Here is an 11,847-nt window from a genome sequence, read left to right on the forward strand (position 1 = left end):
TAGTCTCTAGGACTCTTAGAATTGTTAAACTTGAGTGAGACCCTAATTCTAGCACTGAAGATTGAATGAATGGTGTTTAGTGGCATCATAAGGAAAAGAGGATGGCTATTGATGGACACCTCTTAAAGGGTTGCAAGGTTAATAGTAATCTCAGTGATCTTTATAAAATCCCTATGAGACAGGAAAAATTGAAGCATTATTAATTATCCTTATTGTGCAAAGGGTGGAGTTGAGACTCAGGGCTCAAATAGCTTACTAAGGAGCACCCAGAAAATGAAAGTGTGGCCTGGATTTAGAACTCCTGAAAACATAGAGAGCTGAGTGGGACCACTGTATACATATAAGAAACTTGGCTAACGTCAGATAACTAAGAGATAGGTAGTGTTAGGACCCCAGATCCTTTGAATTAAATTCAGGGCCTTGTACTATACATATATTGGTTCTCATTGGATCTGGAGCTAGAAAGGACCTCAGAAACCCTCTAATCCAAACCCTTTCACCCCTTGCTCAAGGTCTGGCAGGTAATAGACATCCAACCTGGGATTTGAACTCATGTCCTTTTGATTCCAAAACTAGTGCTTTCTCTTCCATTGTGCAAGTCTCTGTCCTGAGTGACATGTGCCCTGGATGAGGAAAGAATAGGAAAGCAGATGTTCTCCCTACCTCAGTCTCATGTTGGGCCCATGTCCTTTCTGTTTCAGCCCCCCATGGGTGAGGAAGGCAGCCACAAGAGGTACGCAGCGCCGGCAGGAGGAGAAGTCAGGAAACGATATCCGTCCCAGTCTTCCAGCAAACTGGCCACAGCGCCCAGCCAAGCCCATGTCCCACCTGCCAGTCAGTCTACAAGGGAAGATGCCAAAATATCAAGCCAGCCCTCAGACATACAGACTTTGGGAAAGTGAAGGGCTGTTTCCCATTTGGACTTGGGGAAGGAAGACAGAAGGTTATGAGAATGGAGAGGTTGGAGTGAAGGTGGACAATCCAAGAACAGGCCACTGTAGTGCACACAACTTGACAATAAGAGACTGGCTTCTGGCCACTGTGATGATCCATCAAAAGGAGACTCCCATCCCCACCCCCTACTTTTCCCTCACAAGTCTTCATGTCTCAACTTATTTGGCCCAGGATGGGAAGGAGAAGAGTTTGAGAGAGAGAGATATAGATATATATATATATAGATAGATATATATATATATATATGTGTGTGTGTGTGTGTGTGTGTGTATGTGTGTATGAGTCTGTGTGTATATCTATATGAGAGATACAGATATACACACACACGCATATATATATGTTTTTAAGTTATTGACAGAATTTCGTCCATATTACCAAAATCACTCTTCAACTCTACAGCTGGCAGCCCACAGCCCCTGCTACCTGATCGCAGAGACTTTTTCCTCTCTTCTGTCCCATCAGTTCTACTATGCAGCCTGCACAGAGCCCTAGAGTGCCATCCCATCAACCCATGCCCAGGCTGGCGTTATCCTGTGGAAACTGCCAATTTCACAGTCAAGCGGCGATTTCTCCCATTTGAGAGCCGTAGACCTGCCTGGCTTCTCGGAGAATGATCTTCACCTTCATCTGGTGGCCTTGACCACCATTCCTTAGGCCTCCTTTCCTTTGCCCCCTTCCCAGTCCTCTCATCCCTGCTTTGCCCTTCGGACCTGCAGACCTTGGAGGAGGAAACCAAAGGATCCGGCCTGGGGCTGGCCCAGCAAGTGGCTGCTTGGGGAGGGAAGGCAGGGCCCTTCCCTTTTCTCATATACACTTTCCAGTCCCTGACCTTTCCCCAAACCCAGAGAGACGCTGCTCACTGAAGAAGAGACCCTGTTAAAAGATGATTTATTTTATTTTACTTTTCTGTCCCTTGAAAAATGACAAAAAAAGGACAAAACTTACCACAAAAGACCAAAAAAAAACCCCAACCCCAAGCCACAAAAAGCGACTTCTTGCCCTTTGTTCTTTTGTCCTTAAAAATAATATTTAAAAAAGTTGCCTTATTGTGGAGTGGGGATTTTGACACACGCATGGCCTGTTTTCCTCTATGGAGTCAGAAATCTGGCCTGGGATCACAGACTAAAACTGACTTGACATCAGGAGTTCTTACTCTGGTCCTTGGCTGGCTGGATATAATTGAGTTTCAACGGGCTGGAAATCTTCCTTGGGAATGAGCTACCACCTGCACAGCACCCTTCTCCTTCCACCCCCACCCCCACCTTCTGTGGCTAGGAAAGAGAGCCACATCGGGGGAAGGGGCGTTCCTACTGGATACCTGCCGACGTGTAGTTTGAAGCTGACATTCTGTGTGTGTACTGTGCTGTTGTTGTGCCACCCCCCATCCTGCCCCCTGCCTTTCTTTCATTGCCTCTGGAACTAGGGCCTGAACATCCGTTGAGATGTGGGCCCCAGAGTGACACCCCTTCCCCTCCTCCCTCCCCGTCCTCTTGATTTCGATCAGGGAAGGTGGCGGCATGGGTGCTGCAGAATCAATAAGCTCTAGTCTTATGTCAACTCCTGCCTTTTGAATTCCGTGTGCTTCCTGTGGCAGTAGGGGACAGAGCATATCCTCTCGGTGGCTAGAGGGGTAGGTTGAATTGGCCATAGAGCTGTTGAAAACAAAGTCCCCTTTGTCCGTGTCCCCGTTTGCTTCTGCCTCCTGGAATTAGTCCAGTCTGTTGCAGTCTGGAGCCATGGAGTGGGCTTTGGCCTCCGCTGGAGGCCAAAATGATAGTTCTTCTCTAGTGCGTTTCTTATGGTACATATGTATTTGGCCCCTGCCTTTTGTCCTCTGCCTAGCTCCCTAACTGCATATTTGCTTGGCCTTTGGCCTCCCCACTCCCCAAAGGAAAAATGTAGCTACATTTGTGGGAAGGTGGGAGGAGTAGTGTTACAGAAGTCAGAATTGGGAGAGAATCTCCCAGGACAAATCACCTAGCCATATGGTAAAGGCTACATGAGGACTTGAAGCTCTAGCAGCCACTCACCTACTAATCGTTTGTCAGGTCTCTGAGTGATGATGGGACTAAAGGGATGAGTGGAACAGCCCACTGCCATCATGAGCAAAGATGGGTGATGGAGAGCAGTTTCGTGTCTCTGTAATCAAAGAAGGGTGGAGGAAAGGAAGGCACAAAGGGAAGCGGATGTCTTCAGCACTCTCAGTCTTACTCTTAAGTTGCCATCCCTCATCCCCACTTCTTCCCCAGGCTCTAAAGTTCTTCCTTCGTAGGTCCAAATCAATATTTGGAGGGCAGGAAACTATTTGATAGTAAGAGCCATTGACAGAATTAGCCTCTGTGGTCTATTGTTGGACTGGAACTAGCTTATTTGCTAAAGGGGCCTAAAACAGCACCCCATCTTTTATTTTGTTCTCAGCTGCTCCCTTATCCTAAAAGCATTTTGGGTTTTGTCCTTTCTGTTATGTGTGGCCTAGGAGCTGGTCTATAAACTCCTCTAGCTCTGTGGGGGGGCCCAGTGACATCTAAGGCAACAGAGTTGGCAATGGAGGTGAATTTGCCTAGCTTTCATCAGGGCAAGGGCTTCTGAGGCCCTCCTAGCCCTGGTCTGGTGCTTGCCTTGGCAATGGACTCCACTGGGCATTTTCCCCACCTCCATTCTTTCCCTTCAGACTGACCAGCTCTGGTACTGTATCTCTGATGCCACAGTAACCTCAAAGCTCAGTCCTCTGCCATACTTGGGGTTGGAAAGCAAGGACAGCCAGGGATTAGCTAGAGGCAGGCTAACTTCCCACCTCAGCCATCCTATAGTGACTGAAAACCCAGGTGGCCTGCTGGGATTTCCCTATGATTCCCCCATAATCTCTACTTGGGTCAACCACCGGTTTTCTGCATTCTGTCCCTGGACCCAAGGTGGGAGTCTTGTGAGACTGCCCTTTTTAGTCTCCTTGACTCCTTACAAGGAAACACCCTGAAAGAATGTGCTCTAGGTGGGAACGTCGGCACTACATCTCAGTTCATGGGTGGGGGGTGTGGGGAGGTTTTTCTTTTTGTTTTTTTGTTTTTATTGTTTTAGGATTAATGTTTCAAAGAGTAGTTTACATCTTCACTTTTCTGAAGACACTTGAATCTAGGACCGACTTATCTGTGACAAGCACGCCAGGGGGGCTAGGACCTCCAGGCCTGCCCTTCCATCTTCCCTCAAGAACCCCAAGACCTGAGTCACAAAGCAGCTCTTCATTTCCTCCCACAGCGCCCATCCCACCCACCCCATCCTCTACTCTCTACAAAACAAAGTTGTAACATGTCCTGGATGGTTTCCACTTAACTTTCCCTAGGTTGGCTTGTTCCAGTAAGAACTTTGGTATTAGCCTCTGAATAGTGCCTCTCGTCCAGTCCTACCCTTTGTTCTAATTTGACAACTGCTAACCTTCCCTCCTGGTTTGTCTTTGGGAGAAGATGCACTACCAATTCAGATATTTCCCCCGTCCCTATCCCCAGCCTGGGCAGCTGTGACTCAGACATGGATTGGTGCTGAGCCTTCTTAGGAAAATTGTTTTGTTACATTATAACTTAGTTTTTCCTTTTTGAAATTTTGCTTTTGCAACAGGAAAAAAAAAAAAAAAAAAAGCCTTGGCTGCTCAGAGAAGGCAGAAGCCAGCTCACCTGGGGCCAGGGATACAGGGGTAGAGGGGACAAGTAGGGCCAATGACTGAGCTACACATGTTTAATTTAATCAAAGCTCAGGCTGAGCACTTCAACAAGTCTGGCTTCTTTCAAATTGGAATCCATTGTTGTCCCAGGTCAGAAGGGGATTGATTACTTGGCTTCCCCCCTCAAAATTAAGAAAAACAAAACATCCCTTTTCAGCCATGTTGATGGTAAAGGCAAAACTTACAGCCTGTTTCCCCACCAGAGAGGAAAACGTCCAGCTTTGCTGTAAAGGACCCACCTTTCCCTGATAGGACATAATCTTACCATGTGCTAGAACATCACATTTAAAAGAACAAAAAAAAAAAAAAAAAAAAAAAAAAATGTAAGATACTTGAATGAGCTTGTATTATAACATTAATATTATTCAGAGTATCTGCTTTCCAGGCTGATGTGATTCATTCATTATTCTAGTAACGAACGCTTTAGTCCTTTGTAATTTGTGGTAATTATGCTTTTTCCTTTTTAATACAAAAAAAATGTATAAAAATAAAAATTTCAAAAGACCATCATGGTGCCTTGCTTTCTCCCACCCACAATGGGAGCAGGGATTGGATTGGATTGGGGGTAATGGATATAAGAATGGAGAGCTGTTTCTGAGTCAAAAGAAACTAGCCACAGAGTAGGAGCTAGGTAAGTTTTGTAAAACCAGAGTGGATACAAAATAATGGCTTTTTGCAGGCAGATTGAATCACCCATTGATAGGGGTTGGGGAAATATCTGGATTTTTATATTGGTCACCAGATATTCCACAGCAAACTAGAGTAGCTGAATTGGAAATGTGGGTTAAAAGGCTTATTCTCCCCCAACATCCACTTTTCTCTTCCTTCAGAACTAAACTCTTGCTCTTATGGAAGTATGAAGTAAATTTGTAAATAACATCCAAGAATCTTAAGCCTGACTGGCATTGCCTTCTTTCCTGGACCATAAGTGTTGGGGTAGCCAATAACGTAGTACCTGTTAAAAAGGAACCCCAAAAGGGGTATGTATTTGTGTTTGAATTAGTTGGCCTAGTTGGAATGGATATTAAGATATTTTATCCAACTTCTCTACCTTCCAATTAGTTAACGTCCAAACCATAGGTTAGCAATTTACCTGGTGTCACTAGCAGCACTGGTGTGGGCAGAGAAAAATCAAACTCAAGAGAGGTTAGCGGACATGCTTGTTTGGAAGATGAGGAAAGGTGAACAAGATGACAGTAGCTTTATGAGTTAGTAACCAGTTGGGAGATCTGTCTAGAAGAGTATCCCAGGGGTCTCTTCTTTGGGGTTTATATGATCAATATTGGACCATCGAAGGCCCAATAAAGATATGGTCGTCAATCAAATGAGGGTGATGGATGGATAGCTACAATGTTGATTGACAGAATCAGGATCCAAAGTAAGCTGGACGTAGGAACAATTTGATGTGATATATTGACAGGAAAATGTAAAGTTCCACTTGGTAGGCAAAACTCAAACAGGTCATATTCTAGTAGCATGGTAAGCACCTTAGAGGCAAGGATGCCTTTTGGTTGGTAATGGCCCCCTTCTCTACCTATACTACAGTGCCTGCTTTAATACCTTTTTGAGTTGAATGTAAGGGGGAAGGTGAAAAAGACCATGGAGTCTTAGTTGTTTCATGTTGGAGAGGTATTGATACAAGCCAATCAGGATGTTGAAGACTTGAAACCATGCTCTTCCAATACTGACTCAATGAACTACAGTAGTTTAGCTTGGAGAGTAAATAAGGTTTTGGCTGATAGCTATCTTCACATATTAGAAAGGCTGAGGATGACACTTGTTTTACTTGGGTCCATAGAATAACACTAGGAGCAACGGATGAAAATTGCTCAATTGCTGATTTAAATGGAGCTTAAGAACTGCCTAACCACTACAGTTGTAGCACAGCTACACCTTGACACAGACTAGAAAAGCAGTGAGCAGCCCGTTAACTAGAAATTCTCAAACAGGCTAAGTAACCATGTTAGGAGAGAATATAATGGGGAGACAGCTGGGTGGCTTAGTGGAGAGAACTTGCAATCGGGAAGACTTCACGAGATCAGATCCAGCCTCAGGTACTTGCTAGTTAAGTAACCCTGTTTGCCTCAATTTCTCACCCATAAAATGAGTCAGAGAGGGAAATGGCAAATCACCTCAATGTCTTTGCCAAGACAACCCCAGATGGGGATCATCGAGAGTTAGATGTGACTGAATAACAATGTAAGAGGATTCCTATAGTTAGAACAGTTGGTTTAGGAGGGGCAAAGAGAGATCCAAGAACCAAAAAAGAAAAGGTGAGCCACACATTACTGGATAACATGCTAACAAGGCCAATTTCCTGTTCATTAATGGTTTACAGCAAATTCAAATAGAAATGGGCCACATACTTATAAGGATCCTTGCCAATGTATGTTGACTTAAAAAAATCACAAATTATCATCTGTGTTCTTTTATATTTAAACATTTCCCAATTACTTTTTAATCTGGTTGCAGCAACACTCAAGTATTGTCCACAATGATGTTTAACACACCTGCTCTATATCAGTCTTTCCTAGTCTGGTTTACAAGGGGATTAAAATGTGGGGAAAACAACATCTGAACTTTGGTTTCCAACATGAACAATAGCTACCCCTAACTGTGAGCCTCACTCCTTATGCTAGATAAATTTTTCAAAAGATTATTTTAAGATATGACTTTGAAGGTATTTTAATTGAATAAGATTTATATCCTGATCATTCTCTTTGATATGAGTGAAACATCATTGTAGGCATCTCTCAAATTTTACTGAAGGCCGATTTTGGATATGGGGAGCGTAGCCTGTGGTAGCATTAACATGGCAATTGAAATTTAGTTCCTATTTCAATGTGTTATGTGGCACACTGGGAAAACACACGAGTGTGGAGTTGAGAGATCTGGGTCCGAGTCATCTCTGCTGCTTCTTAAATATACGACTTTTTTTAGTAAGGTCCTCCCCTTTTCTGAACCTTCTTCGTCAATGGGGATACTACCACTTATCGTCTGCTGTGGGGAAAACTTACAATCTGGGATCTAAAACTGGGCAGTCTGCTATCCATCTTAGACAGAGCGAGGCTGAGGGCTCTATGGGTGTGGGACATCAAGAATCAGCAGGGGGGGGGGGGGGCACAGCTGTTGTTTGAAACCACTGCAAGCCAAACCCGGCTTGGGAGATGCTTTGGTACGGCCGTTGGGAGACCGCTGAAGCATGCGCTGGTGACCTGAATATCCTCTTTTTCCCCATGCCAATCTGAAACCTTGCTAATAGAGAGGATGACGTTGGGGACCTAAGGTCTGGAGAAGACAGAAGGGAGAGAAGGGTACTTTTCTGGTTCCCCACTCTTCTCCCCCATCTATCTCTAGTCTCCTGAATTTACTAGGTTGTTATGTACAGGGAGGACAGCACTTCATAAACCAACACCTATATAGGCATAAGTTGCTAGCCTAACTCCTTCTAAAGGTCATTACCTCCACACCAAGATCTTCTGGGGTAGGGGATGGCAGAGAGAGGGAACAGCAAGCCTTCATAAGACCCATCTTCTCTCCTTTTCTCACTATTGAGGTTTACCACAGAAATCCAAGAAGCTGGAATGGGGCATGAGGGTGGAAATTCTCTATGTGAGTCCCCCCATATTTTCCCTCATATTTCAACCATGACCTTTATTATGGATTTTGAAGACCAAGGTCAATGTAATTTTAAAAAATACTAATCTTAAGAATCTGAAGTCTTTAGGTTTCAATCAGCTTTTACATTTTGGGACCCTGAGCAAGTTACTTTTTACCCCTGAGCCTCAGTTTCTCCAGCTGTAAAGTGGGGATAATTCTTGTACTGCAACTTACAGATTTGTTGTGAGGAAGGAAAGCACTTTGTAAATATTGATGCACTATTTAAATGTGAACTTTTTTTTTTTTTTTTTTTTTTGCACACAGGTGCTAAATAAATATTGGTTGAATTCTTGAACTGAACTGAAAGTACCATTAAGTTTTTTAAAATTGTTTTTATTTTCAGGCATAGATTACAGGGGATGAAAGGACAGCAGCCCCAAACTCAGAGTGGTACCTTGGGACTAAATGCAAGTGGTCCAGCTTTTAGTGGGAGGTGCTTTGATATATATTCTTGAAAGGATCCTTGAGAGACAGCTGAAGAGAACTTTCTTTGACCATGATAAGCATAGAAATTCATCATGTCCTGCAAGTGGGAAAGTGGAAAAGGGAATGAACTTTGACAAATTTGAGACATCATGGGACAGTGGAGTGAGCTCTGGATTTGAAGTTACAGAACCTGGGTTTAAATTCCAGCTTTGCCAATTACTACTCTTTTTAAAGACTTTGGGCAAGCCATTTTTTCTGGGCTTCAGTTTCTTTATCTGTAAAATGAAGGAATGGAGCTCAATAATCTCTAAGAGCCCTTTCAACTCAATCTTACCATTTATTCTATGGGCTCATCCTGCTAGGAACCCAGCTATACTGGTGAGAGACAGAGCTGGCTGTCTCAGGGTGTTCTGGAGTTGCCCTTTTTTAGATTCTTTTGGACCTATGTATGTTGGGAGTGATAGGGAAGAGGTTCTTGCTTAGAATTTCAACTGCTTCTTTCTTGTCTTAGGTGTTCAGTGAAAACTGCCTCCAGGCACTGAGGGGAAACTGAGTACAACTAAAACGTCTGGATACTCTGAAAAGTACCATGACAGGGCACTATGACTAGCACATCTTTGGGTCTCTACTCGCTGGGCAGCTAGGACTTAGTGCTAGAGTTTATTCTAGTTTCTTTGCTGTCTTTGGTCATGAACCCAAGTAGTGTTCTCTAGGCCAGAGTTTTGATTGCTCAGGAAGTGAGTTAAAGGCCTTGTTCTCCTAAATGAAAATATCCTAGCTAGCAGATTGGGGGTAAGTTGCATTGTCTTTGGCAGGAGCCTCATCTCTTGGCATCCATCTTTGGTGTAGTGGCTTTCCTATTTACTTAATCTCTGCGACCTTGGGCAGGTACTTGGGGTTGGACTAATGTCCTTTCTCTAAATCACATGTTCCTGTGAATAAGTCTATTCAGGGCCTCTAACAGAAGAGGTAAAATGAGCATATTAGAACCTGGAGAACAAGAACTTGGGTGGATGGTGGGTGGCCATCTCACTTTCCCCTTTTCATCCCTTCCACCTTTCCTGTCTTCTACCATCCCATTGGAAAGACTTCCCATGGTAATGTCTGGCAGTTAAGAATAACCCTGATGTAATATCTGACTATAATAAATCTTTCATCCAATCTTGATGGAAACTTTTAGGTTAGCAAGGTTTCCCCATAAATTGGAGTTTAGGGGCATACCTTTTTTTCTCTCTCCTTAGCTCTGCTTTTAAGCAGAAATGAAGGGAACTGAAGAGGGCAACAAGGCCATATATAAGCAGGAATTGTTCTTCAAGTAGTTATCCAGACTTTAGGGCTGGGGAACTCACTATCTCCTTTCCACTTTTGGATAGCATTAATTGATAGGAAACATTTACTTACATCAAGCCTGAACCTGCTTTCCTGCATTTTCCAACCACCACTCCCAATTTTAGCACAACAAATCTAATCTAATCATTCTTCCATATAACACCCTTTAACTAAGACTTCTTTAAGTCTTCTCTCCTTGGATTCAACATTCCTTCTTCCTTCAGTCAGTCCTCAACTAATATGGTCTGCAGTCTAATAATAGACTCTTCAGTGGATCCATAAGTGAACCCCACCAATGGGAGCCAAGCATATCACCTTTTTAGAAAAAGCTCTCCAGGCTCTAGTGCTCCTCATACAAGATAGACCTGGCCCCATCATATTATGACTGATAGAGGATGTTCACTAAGGTGTAGCTTTGGGAAGAGAATAGGGATTGGTGCTATTTCTGGCTCCTTTCTCTTGCTTCTCTATGTTCCTTCCCTCCACTCTGTTATACTCAGCCAGGCATCAGAGAATCTGTCTATCTCATTAGAAAGTCATTTGGCAGAATTATCAGCTCTAGTTTGTCAAGGGAGAGATTCTAGGTCTATTAGGGACAGCCCCTTGCTGGGTGCAGTGGGATGGGGCCAGAGCCCATGCCACCTCACTCTATCTTCTTAGGCAGGTCAGGGATGCTCTCGGAGAGAGGAGTAAGGTTCAGCAGCAGCATATGTCTTTCATAGGCCTTCGTTTGCTTGAATGTGGTATCAGTTCCATGAAGATGATCAAGCACTCCCAGCACTCCATAGCATTGGTTGAATCTGGCAAAGGAGCATGAAACAAGTTTGCAGTATACCCAAATAATAACAGCTCTCATTTCTATAGAATTTATAGCTTATCAAGCACTTTTCTCAAAATAATTTTGAAAGATAAGGAACATAATTATTCTTGTCCCTATTTTATAGAAAAGGCTCAAAGAATGAAATGATTTCCCCAATAAGTTCACAGAATTCAAGAACTGAAAGATATTCCAGCAGTCATCTCATATGATTTCTACCTAGAAAGAAGTTTCTTCTGCATACAATCTTTGTGTTGGAAGAAACTTCAGAGAATATCTAGTCCAGTGTATGCCCACAGCATGACTCTCCTTTGCTGAAAATCTCCAGGAAAGTTAGGGGACTTTATCTCTCATTATGGATTCAATCCCAAAGCAGAGCCATTTGTAGACAAGCTCGCATTATAAGGATTGCATGAGATAAAAGATAAAACTTTGTCAGTGTAGATTGGGTTTAAATTTCTTCAAATTGGTAATTAGATTAGGAGATTATCTAAGATCCCTCTCCCTTCTAAATAAATCATAATTTCTACTTCTTTTCCTAGTTCAAGACAAGGACCAAAGCCCCATTTTGTTCCCCATTATGTATCAGTGGCTAGCTATTCAGGCGGGCTGCAGTAGGCAAGAGAGTAAAAATTTTATATAGTTCATATTTGAGCTAATCCCCACGTCAAGGAACTCTTGAAGAGGATCTTACTTGAGGTGATGGTAGTCATGGAATTCCGGTGAAGGCAGAAAAGGCAGATGGTAACCGCAATGAGAAATGGTGGTGATAATGAGAGCCAAGGAAAACCACATGGTAATGGAAGACAGATGAGAACCCATTACCATGGGACCTACTATGGCTGGCAGCATGTTGGAGACCTGCAGGTAGGAGACAGCTTTGTTTTGAAGAGCAAGGGGGAGGTTGAGGGGTTACCAATAAGAGAAGGCTAAAAATGGGGGCAAAAGA

At 43.4% G+C, this 11,847-nt stretch overlaps 2 protein-coding genes across 8 annotated transcripts in view; one reads left to right on the forward strand and one right to left on the reverse strand.

The window, feature by feature from the left end:
- The window catches only part of LARP1 (La ribonucleoprotein 1, translational regulator), a 75,251-nt gene extending 70,078 nt beyond the window's left edge, over window positions 1-5,173 (forward strand). For all 7 annotated transcript variants that reach the window (XM_074291879.1, XM_074291881.1, XM_074291877.1 and 4 more), the window contains one exon: window positions 702-5,173. In XM_074291879.1, the coding sequence (XP_074147980.1) occupies window positions 702-902 (201 nt within the window). In that variant the 3' untranslated portion in view covers window positions 903-5,173. The remainder of the gene's footprint in view (window positions 1-701) is intronic.
- Window positions 5,174-8,637: 3,464 nt separating this feature from the next.
- The window catches only part of FAXDC2 (fatty acid hydroxylase domain containing 2), a 32,799-nt gene continuing 29,589 nt past the window's right edge, over window positions 8,638-11,847 (reverse strand). Inside the window, exons 8-9 of the mRNA XM_074291882.1 lie at window positions 11,593-11,759; window positions 8,638-10,881 (exon numbers count right to left, since the gene is read on the reverse strand). Of these exons, the coding sequence (XP_074147983.1) occupies window positions 10,725-10,881; window positions 11,593-11,759 (324 nt within the window). The 3' untranslated portion in view covers window positions 8,638-10,724. The remainder of the gene's footprint in view (window positions 10,882-11,592; window positions 11,760-11,847) is intronic.

Source organism: Sminthopsis crassicaudata, chromosome 2, assembly GCF_048593235.1.
Source record: "Sminthopsis crassicaudata isolate SCR6 chromosome 2, ASM4859323v1, whole genome shotgun sequence".
Lineage (NCBI taxonomy): Eukaryota > Metazoa > Chordata > Mammalia > Dasyuromorphia > Dasyuridae > Sminthopsis > Sminthopsis crassicaudata.